Consider the following 19,637-nt stretch of genomic DNA (forward strand, 5'->3'; position numbering starts at 1 on the left):
AGTAGGTTGAAGACCAGCTGGGCTGCTGCATCCTGGATGAGCTACAGAGCTCTGATGGAACATGCACGTACAACCGCGAGGAGTGAGTTGCAGTAATTATGAAATAAGGGAGTCTGGACCAGAATCTGTACTGCCTCCTGGGTGAGGAATGCAGCTTTATATTAGAAATACTGTATAAGATATAAATTAATCCACAGAGCAAACTGTGTGCAGATTTTTGGATTAAAGAATAATAAAAATAACAGTACTCATTAATTCAGTGACTTAAATTGTCAAGTATAGTTATATCTTGTTTACTGTTAATTTTGGAGGGTCTTTATCAAGTAAACCAAATGCTATGGTTTATGAACCATAGAATGTATGTTAATGCAATATCAATACTGAGCTGTGGCTAGAAGATACGCAGATTCAGGTGTAATATTGTCAAGTCCTCCTCTTGTTCAACTCCAAAGGACACAAGGACAACTCAAATTTCCAACTCAATCGACTTTATTTTTTCTTCCAACTTTTGTTCTGTGATTGGTTGGCTTCATCAGTTGATTGGTCAGTACAGTAAATTAGGTTGTAAACCTTTAAAGACAGAAAAAACAAAGTTAACATTTTTACTTTTTTAAAGTTAAGTTAAAGTTAACATTTTTAAATTAATCTTAAATCAAATGCTAATATTTTAATTCAACATCATGATTACAGTGATGTGAAAGTGTGAAAAGTGAAAAGAAAAACCTCCAACTCCAAAGATGTTCCATTTGCATCTAGTTGGATGTTATATTTTGTCATATGATGAGTGTCATGTTCTTTGTGTGTTTTCTCCCCCTTGTGGTCATTTGGGAGCAATTCATTATTTTCCTTTTTAGCTTCTGCTAATGTTTCATTGGTTGTTTTAATCATGTGACACAGACAGGTCATAGTTCAGGGATTCTAATCAGGAACTTCCTTAGTTGTTAAATGTGGTCAGCTTGCAGCTCCAGCTTCTTTATCTTTTCCTTCCTCTGTTTGTGCCTTGGAAAGCATTGCTTGTAAGTTGTGTTTGCATTTACAGTTGATAATATAAAAGTGTCATGTAATTCATTCAGTTATATTACATTTAAATGTTTGATTTATTTACATGTGAACACAGGCAATGTTAAACTAGCTATGAGTGTTTCCCATTGTAATTGATGGCTTTCCTGCTGCAAGTATGCCAGTACTGTTTCTATTAATATTTTAAGCTGTTGAACTTTATGTACATTATTTACAAGATATTTACAAGTTATGTACAACTATTTACATACCACTTGAATGTAGTATTTTATGTTATAACTTTGTAGCTGTGTAAATAATCTACATAATTCTGTGTCTGTGGACTATAATTATTGTTTAAATAGCATCCAGTAATTGGTGCTCTTTCTGTATTATTTCAGTTTTACAAAATCCTTTCATGAGAATGACGATGACTTTAAAGATCGTTCAACTTTACCCCAGCCTCCGACTTTCTCTTGAAGCCTGTTAGCTATCTGTCCATTTGTGTATAGATGCACACACACTGAAGACAGAATAATGAGGATGCAATAAATAAGAAATTTAACCTAATAAAAAATTAAGGTAAATTTCTACATTAACAGAAATGTAGACATCTTCATTGCTGTTGGTCACAAAATCATATATCAGTCACTTATAATTTAATACAAAGACACACAGGAGAATCAAATTTGTGAGTGCTCACTCTGTGTTCCAAAATCCACCAGAGAGTTTGTACATTTCTACTTATTTTGAAAGATTGATTTTTTTTTTTTATGTCCATGAAAAGACCCCTGACTGACCTTGTATAGGCATTGACCAAATCTATTGAGCTGGGATGTGTGGCAGAAGAAAGCTAAATTGGTTAGGTTAACAGGGATATGAATTTACCCTCCCAATGGCAGTGCTGTTACTTGTATTGAGGTCTTTCACTGAAGCAAAAGTTACAATATCACAATGTTAAAAAAACAACTCTGTCACAAGTCCTGCATTCAAAATCTTACTTAAGTGAACATACAGAAATGATAGCAGGAAAATGTATTTCAAAAGCAAAAGTACCAATAATACAGAATATCCCCCTTTGTAGAGTTATATTGTACTATACTTACCAATGAAATAATTGCTTGTTGCTGCTGGTTGAGGTGAAATTGATGCCAACTATTTCAAATACTACAGAATAGTTTCATCTATAACAATGCAATGTACTTCATTAACCAATCGAATGTTATGTACCATTTCAATATAAACACAGTACTTGATATTTAGTAGTGGTAGTTAATTTTCATAGTCACCTTCTATGCCCAATATGATATCTCTGTTGAAAAACCATACCTGTCTCACAGCATGTTTCAGCATATTTGCATGGTGACTGTTATACTTTTAGAAACTCTATAAGCAAACAAGAAGCCTATGTAATGGGAGATAAATGGTCATGCCATCAATTTTGCACATCACTATCAATTTATGAGAGGAGTATTATTCAGCCTGTGTAATGTCTTCTGTGTCTCTGTCTGGATGAGATTCGTCACAAAATGAGAAAATAACCTGGCAAACATAGGAACAGCAGAATGCCCACTAATCACAGGACTGTGGTTTGATCCTCATCTCATCCTGTGCAAGACACTCGACACCAATTGTTCCAGATGGTCAGCACGTTGCATAGTAGCAATGTTATGAAAGTTCAATACAATGTTAAGTACCCTTCTAAAGACCATACCCTTGCTTTTGTTTGATCCAGTCTATTCACTACACATACATTTAACAGATCTTAAGAACTGTCCTGCTAGAGGGTCAAAAGAGGAGCCAAACTATAAAGCATGCATGGAGTTTGTGTTATGATGTGAAATTGGAAGCAATGCATAGAAAAGGCTGCTTATTTGGCAGTCAGTTGTCAAGTTACAGACTAGAAAAATAATACAACATACCTTTAACAAAAATTATTATTAGTCATAAATCTAAAACAATAGTAATCTTTTGCTAGAAAATGGTTGGTAGGAACATGTAATGCAATGGAGTAATGCTGGTGAGCTTGTGAGCTTGGAGCACCAGCTAATAGTATAGTGAGGACTAATTAAGGGCTGCACTGTACCATACATGTACAATTCTTTGCCCATGTACCTAAGCATATATTCATACAAGCCCCATGCATGTTTATAGAGGCCCTGCAATGGGTGGAGAAAACCGCCCAGTACATCACGGGTGCCCAGTTACCTCCAGCGCAAATGGTGGCCAAGAAGGACACGAAGCATCAGCAAAGATAGCTCCCACCCCAACCATGAACTGTTTGCCCCCTGCCATCTGGTAGGAGGTTCAGGAGCCTCTGTTCCAGCACCAGCAGACACAGGAACAGCTTCTTCCCCGGAGCTGTTACCCTGCTGAACCAAGCAACAGGGTAACCATCCCCCCCCAATCCCACCACCCTCCTATTGACATTGACACCCCCTCTTACCACCTCGTGGGCCTCACTCAGGACCCAAGAGACTACAACAAAGATGAATATAAACTCAGCCTGTCATACTGCACATACCACTTTAGATTTTATATACAATGTATACCTCATCTGTTCACTTCTACTTTTTCCTTTTTTTTCTTTTACTGCACTGCCACTTATTACCTGTTGCACGTCACCTGTTTACATACCATGTTGCACATGTTTTTATGGTTTCATAGAAATTACTTGCACTCCCTGCACCTACCTCATACTGTTTATACCTCATGCCAATTGCACTACTTGCATGTATTTATATTTCTGGATATTTTGACTATTTGCACTTCTGATTAGATGCTAAACTGCATTTCGCTGTCTCTGTGTTGCACTCTGACAATGACAATAAAGCTGAATCTAATCTAATATAGAATTTTGTGATTTAAAAAAGGTGGTCAATGCACAGAAAGAAAGAAAGAAAGAAAGAAAGACAGGGCAGTGTCCCAATTCCATACTATACTTACTATATTGACTTTGTACCATATAACTGTTATACACCAGTTTTCACAATGAATGAACTAATAGTTAAACTTCATATATAATATACACATTTTTTTCCCCATAGATTTAACACTTTTCAAAGATTTTTCTGGTGCCATCTCACCACGACAAAAAATTATGATTTTTAGAACTGTTAGCAGCCCCTCTATTTCCTCTGTAGATTGCATGTGGAAATGATCATTTTCATTGTTATGATTCTTGATTTATTTATTTAATAAATGTATACTTTGTCCCACTGTTGAATCATATAGCAGTTGACAAACAGCTTACCATGATGAAGCCCAGTTACAAAAGTCAGTCCAATGGCCTCTTTTTACCCTGCACCTGTATAGCATATTCATTAAAAAAGTTTGTTTCCTAGATGTCAGTGCGGAGGTTGGGATATCTCTTCAGCAGGGTTGTGGCTTGTTTTGGGTGCAGACGTCCCCCCTGGATGTTGATTTGTTCAGATTTATTCTTCATGGCAGCCTGTGAAAGAGGAGGATGATTTGTTACCAGTGCTTTTTAATATAGTAATGTGTTTTAAGTGCAACTAGGAAACATTTTGCTGTTAGATCAGTCTGATACAAGTTAGACAGTCCCACAAAAAGACTTATTTTAAGCCTGTAAAGTTAGCCACCCTACCCCCGGCTAACTTACCATGTTTCCATAGTGTTTGTCAACAATCTTGTGAACAATGAGAGGGAAACAAGTTCTTAGAGAGCACAGTAACCTCTGTGAACATTGTCAGTTGTTATTTGTTTGCCCATGGAAACTATCCTACACGTGACACAAGAGTAGGCAGAAATAGCCTAATACTGCTACATCAATGCAAATTGTTCTCATAGTAAAAAGCTTTGTTGTTGTCATTTAGGCGATACAAACTGTTGCCTGTCTGCTCTCAACATTTTTCATAATGATAATGTCACCTCATTGCCCAACTTCCTGCTCTATCTATATTGAAAGCTGACATCCTGTATTGAAAGTTCACCTGATGAAAGCATCCACACTGTTGGAAGTTCCCACGATGCATAAATAATGTTACACAGAGATTCCGCTGTTCTGGCTGCTACATGTCCAAAACAGTTCAACACCCCACTGAGAGCGTTTCAGAAATGAAGCATTTTGCCTGCCCAATTTTGTTGATTTGCTCAGATTTTGTAGATTTAGTCATTTTTCTTTGATGTTTGTGCTTCTACCATGGGTAAGTACATAGATAAAATGGTTTCTGTTTTGTGTGTTTTAACTGTGTTTATTGTTGATGTACGCAGTATGCAGAGGATGTTTTATTTTGGAAATTGACTCAATTCTATATACAATTTCTGTGTCTTGCTTTCTGCCCGACTTAACACAGCTTTCAACAAAAATACACTAGGTGCGTATTATCCATGGAGCAGAGCCAGCAATATTGTACTTTATACTGTACTTGCATGCATTCGTCTATTCAGCCTATTTTGAATTACACATGCATGCCATTTTACAGCACAAATCAGTTCTGGTGTTGCATTACTGTGTGTGTGGACATACCTGAGCCTTCTCTACACAAGTATAAAAAGCCTTCATCTCATTAGAACACAGACTGTCCACAAAGTTGTTCTGCTTCCAACAGGCCATCAAGACTGACATCTCTGGGATACAGGTTGCCTCTGTGGAGAAAATTGTTCACGTTTACCCATTGTGATGACTCCCACTGGTATTATTAAGCAGTGTCTTTGTATTTCCATACATTGTACTTCGTTGTTGGGCAAGATGCTGATTAGTGCCTCCTGGGGATACCTGGGCCTGGGCCCGTAGTCACAAAGCTTCTTAGAATCTTCTAAGAGAGCTTCTAACTTAGCCTTAAAATTGCCAGGATACACTACAGGGCTCGAGACTGTGACCAAAATGGTCGCATATGCGACCTTTTTTTCAGAGTTTGCGAGTAAGGATTTCATCTGGTCGCATTCGTGCGAGCGCATCAGTTTTATTCCTCCGTGTTAGACATTGTGGTTGAAAGTCGTCCTTTTTTTCACTGGCTTAGTCAGTCGCCTCCACCTGCACTCTCTCCTGTTGAGACAGCGCCGTCGCATGCACATAAGCTGTCGCGTACACGCGCAGCACACAGAACTTCAAGACACCAAGACTAGCGTTTCACTATTCTCAAAAATGAAGCGGTCTATTGCTGATTTTTTCCGAAAACTAAATAAGGAGAGAGAGGAGGAGACTGGTGGTGAGGTAGAGCCAGCAAAAGGTGCCGAATCAGACGGTAGGCCTACTGTTGATGAGGAGGACAGGGAGAGACCGGCCGAGCAGCAGGTGAAAAAAAAAAAAAAGTACTGCTTTCAACCACAATGGTTGACACAGTACCCGTGGTTGCGGTACGAAGGGGGAACTATGTTGTGTGTCTGGTGTCGAAAGTGTGGCCCGTCTGTTGCAGGCAACACTAAATTTGTTACGGGGTCGACACAATTTAAGATGGAAACTGTGAAGTTACACAATGACAGCATAAAACACAAAACCTCCCGCCTTTTTTTAGCGGATGGATGAGAGCAATCGCTCAACAGAAAAGAACGAAATGGTCATTAAGTTTAACACTGCCTATAACATAGCGAAAGAGGAACTCCTGTTCACACAATTCAAATCCCAGATCACACTGATGAAAAAAAAAACGGGCTGAATGTGAACCCAACCTCTGCCAATGACAAGGCATATGCCCAGTTCATAGGAATGCCATCAGCTCCAGGGTGCTCAGGGAGTGTGCAGACCAGCTCAGTCAGGTTCTGTACATGTTCAACCTGAGCCTCAGTCTGGAGAGAGTCCCAGCCCTGTGGAAGACCTCCTGCGTGGTGCCAATTCCAAAAACAGCCCATCCCAGGGAACCAAGCCACTACAGACCTGTCGCCCTAACCTCCCACCTCATGAAGACCATGGAGAGGATCGTCCTCAGCCACCTCCATGCCCAGGTGAGCTCTGTGCTGGACCAGATGTGGCAGTCAGCAGCACAGGGACCCCCCAGGGAATGGTGCTGTCACCATTCCTTTTTGCCCTCTACACCTACAATAAGTCCATGCTGGTAATTTTACTACTTAATGTATTTGATAGTAATGGTGGACGCAGACTCAGCTGTCAGCAATTCCTGTGATTGCTGGTGATAAAAAGCGGTTTGATTTGGCAGAATGACCAAAACAATGAACAAAATGGATAAAAAGAGAACAAGAAAGCCAAACTGGACACAAGAGCAGTGCCTGCTGTTGGCATAGCTTGTGGATGAAAATAAAACAGTATTAAGAGGGAAACTGGGTCCTGGAATCACAGCCCAAGAGAAGAGGCAGACTTGGGAGCGCATTGCCCAGCAGATCAATGCGTTGTTCCCCCTTCCTTTACGCATGAGCGACGAGTGTGAGAAGCGCTAGTAGGTGCTGCAATCCCTGTCTGTTTAAGACACTCATAGGCTTCTTAAAAGTCCTCCTCCCTTCTAAGTTTTTCCACCTTAGGAGCTCTCTTAAGGCATAAGACGCTTTGTAAATAACTTTTATCTTACCAAGGGAAAATTCGAAGAAAAATCTTAGATTTCAAGGAATTCTAAAATTCTAAGAAGAATTCTAAGAATGACGTCACTAAGAGCTACTTTTAGCCTTAGGATGCTTTGTGAATATGGGCCCTGGTGTTTAGCTATTGTGCTAATTCTGGCACATTTACATTGTTGCCTAGTGCTGATATGTTGATCAATGTGCACTGTCCCAATTCAATGAATGAATGAATGAATGAATGAATGAATGAATGAATGAATGAATGAGTGAGTGTTGCAAGTCTATAAAAGCAGGGCCCTGGTACTCATGCCCTCTCTCACTCGGTCTGCTGGCATTACTTGTCACCCCTTCTGCAAAGTCCTCAACTATCTGCTCCAGGTCCAACTTCTCCGCTCATTCATTCTCAAAGCATAATATAGCCAGTCCACTCAGCATCCCTCCCCTGCACTACACAAGGTCTTTGAACACTTAGAGCTGAAAGAGGCTCTGTAGTCAAAAACTGTAAGGGATTGTTGTCAGCAATAGGAGAAAGGGCTCACAAATGTCACTGAAGGTAAAAGTTCTCAGTGATTGCAGAAATCTCCAGTGGAGGACAGATCACGTGCATTTTGGCCTTTAGCAGGTTAGCAAGGCTGAACATGCACCTGTTGGTCATGCAACACTGGATGTGTTTGAGTGTCATCAAGCCCAAACTAGCACCACACAGTATCAGAGAGTAGTGGAGGAGGGGTGCTTATTTTCAACTGTTTTAGACTTAAACTTTACTTTTTGATCCCAATTTGGTAAATTCTTTTGTTGCAGCAGCAGGTTAAAGATAGACATAAACATAAAATATATACAATAAAGAAGAATAAGGCCGAGAAATGAAGAGAAAAGAATGTTCTTAAAAAATATAACAGAGTATATAAACATAGAATAGGCGCAATTATTAGAATATAACAAAGTATATAAGTATATAGTTATATAATATGCATTATAATATATAATGCATATTATATATAACTATATATAATTAGATATTATATATAGCCATATAATATGTATTCTAATATATAATACATATTATATAACATATCACAATATAATACACTCAAATACAATATAACTACGTATATAAACAAAGAATAACAGCCATTCTTAAAGAGAGCCAGAGCTATAAACTATATACCAGAAAAAAATATGTGCAAGTTTTGCAGCCCACACAGGAGGTTCCATGCCTCTTTCAGTCACACTAATGTGTAGGGCTTCAAGAATATAATCAGGGCACCAGGCACTGCCATTAACATTTACCTTCTTCAAAGTAGCTTGTGGGGATATTCCGAGGTCTGACATACTTGCCAATCAAGGTATAATCAATTTATTATGGCCTTGTTCATGTTCCTCTATCTTTGCTATATATCTACAAACTGATGATCATTTATTTTAGAATGAACTGTGTTGCACTGTTAAGGCACAGTCCTGCCCAAATGCAGGCAAATGACCATTGCCTGTCCATGTAATCCTGCTAAACTGTATGTGGTCAGTGCAGGATGTGACAATGAGAGTTCAGTGGGTCAAACACACACACTTCTTTGCTAGTGGTTGAGGTTGAGACACTGTTTGTTTTGAACCATTCATTCATGACTCGCAGATGTCCAGTTCCCATAAAATGAAAAAGAATGACAAGAAAGTTTGCCATTTTTAATTTTACATGTGTCACCATGCCCTTATACACTATACTGCCAAAAGTAGGGATGTCCCGATACCACTTTTTTGCCGACCAAGTACAAGTACGAGTACTGACATTTGAGTACTTGCCGATACCGAATACCGATACGAGTAGTCAATAATACCATAACAACAAATTTAAATTGTGATTTTTTATTTTTTCAGCACATGTTCCCTGAACAAACATGACACCACTGCCACACAGACGTCACTTTTAACATTTCAAGTTTAGCCTGGGCAATCTATGCATGTGTTGATAATATAAAATAAATAAAACATCTTTCCTGAATCAACATGCTACATGTAGTGCTACACATTTCAAGTAACCTTCAGTACCACACAACTGTACAACTGTCAACATGCTACATGTAGTGCTACACATTTCAAGTAACCTGTAACCTTCAGTACCACACAACTGTACAACAACTGTCTGAAACTGTAGAACAACTGAAAATCAAAATATTGTGTAGTGCTATCTGTGAGGGGGCTATGCTTTTTTAGTGGCCTCTTAGGGAAAAGTGAGAGGAAGGTTTTTTTTGATAAAGAGAAGCATCTCTGCATGCTCAGGTGTGATCCTGTTTCTGGTTTCATCAACAATGTGCGTCACTGAGCTAAAAAGCCTTTCACTGTCCACACTACTGCAAGGTGCTGACAGATATTTGCGAGACATTTTGGCAAGAGTGGGAAACCTCACTTTGTTAAGTCCCCAGTACTGCAGTGGCTTGTCATCCTGTTTAGACAGGGCCTCTCCAAGATATGTTTCTAACTTGATGGCCCCACCCACCGGTGCTGTTCTCAGTGATGCTGCTACTTGCTCATTTGCTATCTCAGCAAACACACTGTCCAGACTGCTCCTACTGGCCTGGGCCTTGCGTTGCTTTCTGGCAGGAGGTTCCCCCACATCTGCTTCTCCTCCAGACAGCTTCTGCAGCTCTAGCCTCACCATCTCTTTGGCTTCTACAGCAGTGTTGGCGTTTGAGAAGAAACAATCCTTGTATCTAACAGAGAAACATAAATATTTTAGCTGGTAACAGACAAGCTAGTCTCAAGTTGTCAGAATTAATGTCAGCATATTGCCTTCACATCACTTAATGAAACAACCTTAAACTTAAATGAATATTTACTTAATTAACTTCTATGAAGTTAAATAATGACATCTCTCTCTCTCTCTCTCTCTCTCTCACACACACACACACACACATACACGCACACACACACACACACACACACACACACACACACACACACACACACACACACACTTTACCTCGGATCGAGTACACTTGCGATGCTGTAGAGTGGGTTTCTTTCTACGTCAGAGAAGCGTCTCCTCACGGCTGCAGTCAAGGTTGCCTTCATGGTTTTGATGCCTTGGTCCTGTTCTGTTTCTTGTGTCAAAACTCGGAGCAGCACAGTCACAGCAGGTATCACATCTGAGGCCAGGGCGTCAGAGGAACTCACTCGTTTGGTTAACTCCTCAAACGGGGACAGGACAGACATAGCGTGTTCCAGGAGGGTCCACTGATGAGTGCTGAGGGTGGCGGGGAGTTCGTATTCAGATCCATATAGTGTCAGAGCCCGCTTCTGCTTGGTGAGAGACTGCATCATGTAATACGTGCTGCTCCAGCGCGTTGGCACGTCTTGCTGTAGCCTTGCTGTCAGCTGTAGGAGCTCGAGCTGGACGTCTTCCAGGCGGGAGTAGGCTAATGGCGAATGTTTAAAATGCCCCACTATTTTGCGTCCAATTGCCACCGCGTCTGATACACTCCTCTGAGACAACAGCCCCTCGTTAACCGCCAGTTGAAAGGTGTGGGCAACACACGACAGGCTAGGCAGTCCAGCTTCATTCATGGCTTTGATCATGTTTTTTGCGCTGTCCCGGACCACAACGTGAACAGAACTTTTCGGTATTCCCCATGTTCAAGCATCTCCTCAAACACACTAGCGATAGCTGTGCCAGTATGGGAACCCCGAAACTGCTTTGCGTGGAGAATGGCATTTTTGCGCGTGAAATCCTCCCCAATCCAATGCGCAGTTAAACTAATTAGGGACATTGGGGTGACAGTGCTGCTCCAGATATCAGTTGTGAAGCTGAAAGCCGGTATGTCCTGCAGCAGGCCTTGTATGTGCTTTTTCACAGCATTGTGGAGCTTTGGTAACTCTGTGTCTGTGATGTAGTGACGGCTAGGAATAGCATACCTCGGCTCCAGTACACTGAGCAGCTTGCGAAATCCACTATTTTCTACAACGGACAGGGGCTGGTTGTCTAGAGCGATGTACTGTGCGAGAGCTTCAGTTATTTTTGCTGCCCGTGGGTTTTCTTTTGCCATCTTTTCTCTCCTCTCCAGCGTTTGCTCCAAAGTTGGTTGTGTTGTGCTGCTGGTGCTAGCATTTGAAAACTCCTTGTACTCGGCCTTGTGCTTGTTCTTAAGATGTATGATCAAATTGCTCGTGTTAAATGAGCTAGGTTTCGCACCACCTCTTGATACTTTAACAGCACATAGTTTGCACTCGGCTTTGCTCTTGTCACTATCGCAAATTTTAAAGTATGTCCACACTGCCAACATTACTTTCTCCTCCAAACGCACACCACGTCCACTTGCTCAGGCTCTTGCAACCGCACCCCTTCTTCCTGGTACTGCGTACTGGGTGACGTATAGTAGGTATCGGGTGCTGTCATGAGCGGGTATTTGACGAGTATGAGTATAGCAAAATAGGCCAGTATCGGTGCGAGTACCGATGCTGGTATCGGTATCGGGACATCCCTAGCCAAAAGTATTCACTCACCCATCGAAATAATTGAAATCAGGTGTTCCAATCACTTCCGTGGCCACAGGTGTATAAAATCAAGCACCAAGGCATTCAGACTGGATCTACAAACATTTGTGAAAGCATGGTCGCTCTCAGGAGCTCAGTGAATTCCAGTGTGTTACTGCGATAGGATGCCACCTGTGCAACAAGTCCAGTCATGAAATTTCCTCACTCACTAAATATTACACAGTACTGTAAGTGGTTTTACAACAGAGAGGAAGTGATTGGGAATGACAGCAACTCAGCCACAAAGTGGTAGGCCACGTAAAATGAAGGAGCGGGGTCAGTGGATGCTGAGGCGCATAGTGCGCCAACTTTCTGCAGAGTCAATTGCTACAGGCCTCCAAACTTCATGCGGCCTTCAGATTAACTCAAGAACAGTGCGTAAAGAGCTTCATGGAATGGGTTTCCATGGCTGAGCAGCTGCATCCAAGCCATACATCTCCGACTGCAATGCAAAACGTCGGATGCAGTGGTCTAAAGCATGCCGCCACTGAACTCTACAGAAGTGGAGACGCGTTCTCTGGAGTGACGAATCACACTTCACCATCTGGTGATCTCATGGACGAGTCTGGGTTGGGCGGTTGCCAGCAGAACAGTACTTGTCTGACTGCATTGTGCCAAGAGATTTTGGACAATTCCATGCTCCCAATTTTGTGGGAACAGTTTGGGGATGGATCCTTCCTGTTCCAACATGACTGTGCACCAGTGCACAAAGCAAGGTCCATAAAGACATGGATGAGAGAGTTTGGTGTGGATGAACTTGACTGGCCTGCACAGAGTCCTGACCTCAACCCGATACAACACCTTTGGAATGAAGTAGAGCGGAGACTGAGAGCCAGGCCTTCTTGTCCAACATCAGTGTGTGACCTCACAAATGCGCCTCTAGAGCCATGGTCAAAAATTCCCATAAACACACTCCTAAAGCTCGTGGAAAGCGTTCCCAGAAGAGTTGAAGCTGTTATAGCTGCAAAGGGTGGACTGACGTCACATTAAACACAATGGATTAAGATTGGAATGTCACTTAAGTTCATATATGAGCCAATACTTTTGGCAATATAGTGTACATAACCTCAGTAAATGTGAGCCTGTGTGTTTGTGTAGTGTGAAATATAAACTTGAACAACAAAACTTATCAGTTGTCAGTTTCAGATGTAATCTTTTTCCTTTCAATAGCAGATTTTGGTAAAATGATGACACAATATGATCTTATCATCATATTATAGCACAATTAAAAATTAACACACAACTGTGAGTAAAGGAACAAGATAAATTCTGTGTGGTAGAAGACTACTTTTTTAGTCAAATATTTGTGTGGTTGGACAAAATGATGATATTTAACGTATTAAACCACTAGGTACTGGATTCAACCAATAAAATGTTTGGTGTGTATTATCTGTCTATCTATCAATATCATAATATCAAATTACACTTACACTTAAAATTGCACCCATATTGCCCAGCCTAAAGCACTATGATAGACTACAATCCCCCAGAGTTGGGTAGAGCCAGTACAAAAGTTTAAAAGTTTTCTCTGAGACCTCTGAGTCTGATAGGCCTAACTGTGTCAGAACATACAGCATGCAACACTTAATCAGAACTGTAAAAAATCTTGTGGAGACATCCATAAGATAATGGTGTTTTACTGAAAAAGTTGTTTAGAATCACAATGTGTAAATTACTTCAAGTGGTCTTTTTTTATGACAAGTTAAATTTGTTTCACATGTCATAGTTATGATAATGTGACAGAGTAGTTAGTACTTAAACACATCCTAAAATTTGACAAGTCAGAGTTATAGTCAGGTGTAACTGTCAGGGGTCATTGTTGGGATGATAGTAACAACTGTTCGGGGTGGCTGTAGCTCAGGAGGTAGAGCGGTCATCCATCAATCAGGAGGTCGTTGGTTCAGTCCCTGGCCTTGGCAGTCCACATGCCAAAATATCCTTGGGCAAGATACTGGTCGTTTCTCAATACCAAGTACGCCAAGTTCGGACTTACGAACTTGGCAGTTCGGACTTCATTCAGCAAGTTCGACCTGGGAGTACAGTCTCTCCAGGACGGGAGGACGCAGGACGGTCATTCTGCAATAGGGTCGGCAGCGTACTTGATGACGTCACCATCGCAGCTCGTCTGCCGGTCATCTCCGAAAACTTTGGAGCAAATTTTAAACTACACGCTATCGTGATGAATCAACCACAGATTTTAAGTTTTAACATCCACTTTCTCACATAAAATAATCTTAAAACCACATTCCGTACTACTAAAACAGTAGTATTTCGAAACTTGTAACTTTACAGTTGTGAGTCCTCTCCTCCGCTATCATCGCTACGAAATGCATCCTGGGATACGTGGCTGCCCCAAGTCCACACAAGTCACCACCTGATGCATCCTTGATAAAATGGGAGGGGCAAGAACACATCCGGGTATTTGACTGTACTTGGCGAGATGCGGACTTTTGAATTGGAACAGTACTTGGACTGAGACTGATGACGTTTCTCAAGTACACAAGAACACAAGTACAGAGAAGAACACATATTGAGAAAGGCCCACTGAACCCCCAAAAAACTGCCCCCGATGCTGTGCCATTGGTGTGTGAATTCATATGTACGTCCCTTTGGATAAAAGTGTCTGCCAAATCACTAATTGTAATTGTTTTGTTCGCCCCTCTACAGTAACAGTGAGCATTTCTGTTGCCTTGCCACTAATGCGGTCACATTGTGCATGTTACAGTATTTATTAAAAAATGTGTATGTCATATTGCACCAACCTAATATGCTAATGGTTGGGGTAAGAAGCTACCTTCCCTGCATAGCTTTTCAATTTGAAGAGCATTACATGTCAAATTCCGTTCAAAAACTGTGATGCTGAATGACAGCTAGCGTATCTGCAAAGGTAAAGAGTAGACCTCTCAAAAACAAGAATAAAGGTTTCCTTATTCTTTGTAGTATATTGAGAAACGTACTGACCTTATGAAAGTCAACTTACACAAGATGTTACAGTCTAAACATTCAAATATAACTGCATAATCCATGAAGCAGTAGTTCATATGAATAAAACTATAATTTACTTTTTAAATGTTGAGGTCAGTGATCAATAACCTATGCCGTTGTATACTGAATATTTTTGTTGTTCATGTTATTGAAAAGAGCTGTGGGAATGAAAGAAGAACCAATTCAAAGTTTAGCTACAGATTTGAAAAAAGAGCTTATTGTGTATATAAACATTCAGCTCATCCTTGACTTGGGAAGTGTGGGTGCAATGTTATATTATATTGTTCTATTTTCTGTAACAGTTATATTATTCATATATTTGTGACTATATTTTAAAACGTTTGAAACGATGAAACTGACCATTTTAATTAAAAATGGAATGTAACTTTTTTTTTATCAAGAGAAAGTACATAATATATTGGCGATTAGATTTAAACAAGAACATTGCCAGAGATTTTTAATAAATACAAGAATAATATAAATAGCTCCGAGTTTATATCGCTGTGTTGCTTTTATCCCGAATGACAGCGTCGAATGTAACTGCGAAACCTCCGCACAAAGAATAATAGAATAATAATAATAATAATAGCTTACACATGAGTTGTTGATCACAACAAATATTAGTTTGTCTTTGTCGTTGCCTTTATATGGCGTTTATTTGAAAAGTGTTATTTTCAGACCAGCTCTCCCCTACACGTTTCACTCATTTAATGTATTGAGTATGTATGTATCCACTCTTTATCGTGACGTATTGAGATGTACGCTATGTTGCTGACTATCCGGGTTGCAGATGTCTCTTCTGCTGACCTTGTGAAAGTCAACCTACATAAGAAGCCACAGTCTATACGAGCACAATAAGAAAACTTCAGAAGAGACCAAGTAATCACACAATCTTCCATACCTCCTTTCTTCAGCTTGCGGTTAGCTACAGCATCTCTCAGAGCCAGAGTTCTGTTGGGTTTAAGTACTGGTTTCCCATTCGATCTGCTGAGCAGCCTGCTAATCTTCTCTTGAAACAAGTCGCCTCTCTGTGCTGCCATTTCTCTTCTTACAACCTCTTCTGCTCCTCAGTAACTCTGCCTGAGCACAACGGAGAGCCGCTACGTTGCGCTGATATGTGGAACTCCCTGTGAACAAAAAGAAGAGGTGAGCAGTTTTCAATTCAACGCCTCATTCCTCCACGAAGGTGTGTAGCACCATGTTGTGCCGTAAGAAGCAACTCAGTGTCGTAAAACCCACGTAAAGTAGTGATATGTCGGCCGCGAACGAAACGGCTCTTGCCAGCTCTTTGAAGTGAACGTTCGGAGCCGGCTCCTGCTTGGGAGCCGGAGCGGCCGCTTTTTTTCTTTTTTTTTTTGTTCTGGACTTATTTTCTGTTCAAGCCACACGTGATTGGCCAACTACATGATGTGTGGTGGCTTCAATGTGTACGCACTGAGCAGGGGAGGGGAGGGGCGGTGGTTACAGACACAGCGCGCGCACACACACGCACGCACGCACGCACGCACACGCGCACACACACACACACACACACACACACACACACAGCCACGACAGAAACAAAAGGCTGGAAAGGTGAGAATTTGAAAATTTGATATAAAGTATATTTAGTACATTAGTAATTAATTAATTAATTCTACACATCATTTTAAATTATTTTGGTAATAAATTAATTTAAGCAACAAAAAATCTGAGGAGCCACTTGAGAGCTGAAAGAGCCAGCTCTTTTAAGAGAGCCAAGCCATAAGAACTGGCTCTCTTCAAAGAGCCAGAATTCCCATTACTAACGTAAAGCCATTTGCACCACATGCACAAGTAGCACAAGTAATGGGTAATGATAACATGAAAAGATGGAAATAATTTGATATTAGAGCATTTTATATTACTACTACTGTAACAACAACGATAATAATAGGAGAATAATAATGAAGTTATTTTTAATACAACATGTAAAAAAATCTAATAATTTCAATAGACAGCTTCTATGGACTTTGTGAGTGAACCAGCTTGGAGATAAGTGAAGAACGAAATCTCAGAAGAAGTTTTGCGTGACATATAAGGTGAAAGTAAGTGAAGCTAACAAGCCTAGTTTAGCACAATGAAATGCCACAATAAAGGACAGAATGTCAAGCAGAGCAATAGGAGCCCCAGCATCCCAGCTTCTCTTCGACAGATCTGAAGATAAGTATGACCTCTGAGAGACAAGATTCCTTGGCCACATATTCTGAAGCTGAAAGACACTATCCTAAATGAGCTAAGTGGCGGTAATGAACAACAGCAAGCTGAAGCTAGGCTATAATAAAAGCCTGTCACTGATAAGGCATGAAGCAGCTGATGATGGCAGAAAAGCCCTGAAATTACTGAAAGAACATTATTCTGTAAAAAGTAAGCCAAGGATAATAAACCTGTACACGTCGCTGACCAAGCTACACATGGCAGACAATGAGAGTGTGACTGACTACCTCATAAGGGCAGAGAACATCATCATGGCTCTGAGAGATGCAGGCAAAGCCATGAGTGATGGACTAACTGCTGCCATGATACTAGGTGGGCTCCCAGAATCTTTCAAACCTCTAGCTGTCCATGTAACGTAGAATGAAGAAAATGTTACGTTGGCAGACTTTAAAAGAAGGCTGCGAGCCTATGAAGAGGTGGAGAAAATGAATAAGGTAGAGTCTACAGATAATGTGATGAAGACATATGTGAGACAAGGCAGAAGCCCCACTAAGACAAATGCTGGCACCAGAAAAGATGAAGATGCCAATGTGACATGCTACAAGTGAGGAATAAAAGGTCACAAGGCAAGAAAGTGTTACAGAGAGGTGTGGTGCAGTTACTGCAAAAATAATACACACCAAGAATCCCTGTGCAAGAAAAAGGGAGGACAAGACAACGCCAGCTTGTAGAGGAAGAAAAGGGCAACCAAGATAATCTCTTCAAGGCCAAACACGCAAAGAATGAGAGACCATCAGACAACATAAAAATGAGAGGCATCATGGTGGCTGGAGGAGCAACATCCCAGAGAAGTATAGCCTCCTTCCACACAGAACAGCAGGCTACATTAACAGTTAAGCCTGGTTTACGCTTCTGCGCTGCGGCAACGCCGTACCTACGGCGTACACCCGACGCCGTCACTGAGCATTCATAGTTTTGCGTCGAGGGAACGCGTTGCTCCGCAATTCACCGCCAAGCCGCTAGGGGGGTGTGGCTGTGTCTTTGTGTGGTTTCGGGGGGCTCTTGTCGGATCCCCGTGTTTCGCGAGAATTCCCTCCACAAATTGTTGGCCATTTGGCAGTCTTTATACTGCCGCGAAGAGGAGTTGTAGAGGTGGTCGTACTTGCGTACCTCCTCGATAATTCTTTCTTCGGCTTGGTCCATTTTTTCTTGTAGCTCTCACCACAGAAACTTTGAAAATGGCCGTGTTGTTGTGCTGCGACCATAGGGCTGCGGCTGAACCGAAAATAAGTTCTGAGCGGACCAATCACAGTCCTCGACGTTCACGTCACGATGCGTCGACGCGACGCGTAGTCAGGATTTTTTGGAGGTGCGCGTCAGGCTACGGCGTAGGGTCCGCGTAGGGGTCTGCGTCGACTGCGTAGCTACGGCGTCGACGCGACGCAGAAGCGTAAACCAGGCATTATTCAGCTACACAATAGCATAAAGAACACACCTGGGAGGCTGAATAGGTTAAATTAACATAACAAGCCAGCAAGTCCAACAAACAAGTTACCGGTAAGCAAGTTTACAAAGCCCCCGATCTCATTCCACATCACGGAATTCTTCATCCTCTGTCGCTTCTGAACAACTCCGGAGGAAGATGAAGCACCATCTTCTCTTCTGCAAGGCTTTCATCAGACTCGGCATTCAGCATTCAGTTAATTTTTTCAGTGGTACAGGAGCAGCATATAGTTGTCACAAGCCTAGAGCACCCTCTCGCAGCTGTAGACGGTAATGTTTACTCCTTGGTTCATGTCAGTCAGTATCAATTAACATTTAAAAACATATTAAATTATATATATTTTGATATAAGGAGAGAGAAAGAGAAGTCGCAGGACCAGCCAAACTATGAAAAAAAGTGTGACTCCGATATATCGGAGTCTTGCATAATAGGTCACAATGAAAGCATTTTCAAATACAAGCTGACAAATAAGTCTATGTAACTATGAGTACAGTGAAAAATATATTATTTTGTATGCAGTTACCCTATAACATAAAGAGGTTTTAGCAGTGGGCCACCTAAGTTAGGTCTAACCCAGGGGTGTCAAACTCAAATACACAGTGGGCCAAAATAAAAAAAAAAAATCGTTCCAAGTCAAGGACTGGACTGGTTCAATGTTTACTGAAAACTGATTGAGCCTATAAGTTATTTCCTATAAAACAACATTAATCATTAATCAGAAAAATCAGAATCACTAATTTCTTGTGGCTTTATCTGCAGCTTTCCATAGTAATTTCAAATGAAAAACAGCCAAAAAATAATTTCCTTCAAAGAAAAACCAAACATGTCCAGTGGGAGCAAGAAAAGAGTGAAAAAAGTAAACATATATTAAACCTGAGTTTGCTGCTCTCTGATGCACACTAGTCTAAGCCAGATGCTTGAACCTGAAACAAACACAGCTTACAAGAGCGTTTTTGCATGAGTGCAAGATGGCGCTGTG

At 41.0% G+C, this 19,637-nt stretch overlaps 1 protein-coding gene across 1 annotated transcript; it reads right to left on the reverse strand.

Moving 5' to 3' along the window:
- Positions 1–480: 480 nt before the first annotated feature.
- chchd1 (coiled-coil-helix-coiled-coil-helix domain containing 1) lies at positions 481–16,324 on the reverse strand. Its single transcript, XM_076743983.1, has 4 exons — positions 16,219–16,324; positions 15,881–16,106; positions 5,489–5,607; positions 481–4,450 (listed from the first exon to the last, which is right to left on the reverse strand). Exons 2-4 carry the CDS (start codon positions 16,017–16,019, stop codon positions 4,340–4,342), a joined length of 369 nt encoding a protein of 122 aa, XP_076600098.1. The 5' UTR covers positions 16,020–16,106; positions 16,219–16,324; the 3' UTR covers positions 481–4,339.
- Between the last annotated feature and the right edge of the window lie 3,313 nt (positions 16,325–19,637).

The sequence above is a fragment of the Chaetodon auriga genome, chromosome 11 (genome assembly GCF_051107435.1).
Source record: "Chaetodon auriga isolate fChaAug3 chromosome 11, fChaAug3.hap1, whole genome shotgun sequence".
NCBI classification, from domain to species: Eukaryota; Metazoa; Chordata; class Actinopteri; order Chaetodontiformes; family Chaetodontidae; genus Chaetodon; species Chaetodon auriga.

Excerpts from the sequence above, each read along its gene's own strand:
- chchd1 (XM_076743983.1), bottom strand. The coding sequence starts at position 16,019 with ATGGCAGCACAGAGAGGCGACTTGTTTCAAGAGAAGATTAGCAGGCTG. Across the intron at positions 5,608-15,880 it reads CCGCAAGCTGAAGAAAGGAG|AGGCAACCTGTATCCCAGAG; the intron begins GTATGGAAGATT and ends TTTTCTCCACAG. Across the intron at positions 4,451-5,488 it reads CTTGTGTAGAGAAGGCTCAG|GCTGCCATGAAGAATAAATC; the intron begins GTATGTCCACAC and ends CCTCTTTCACAG.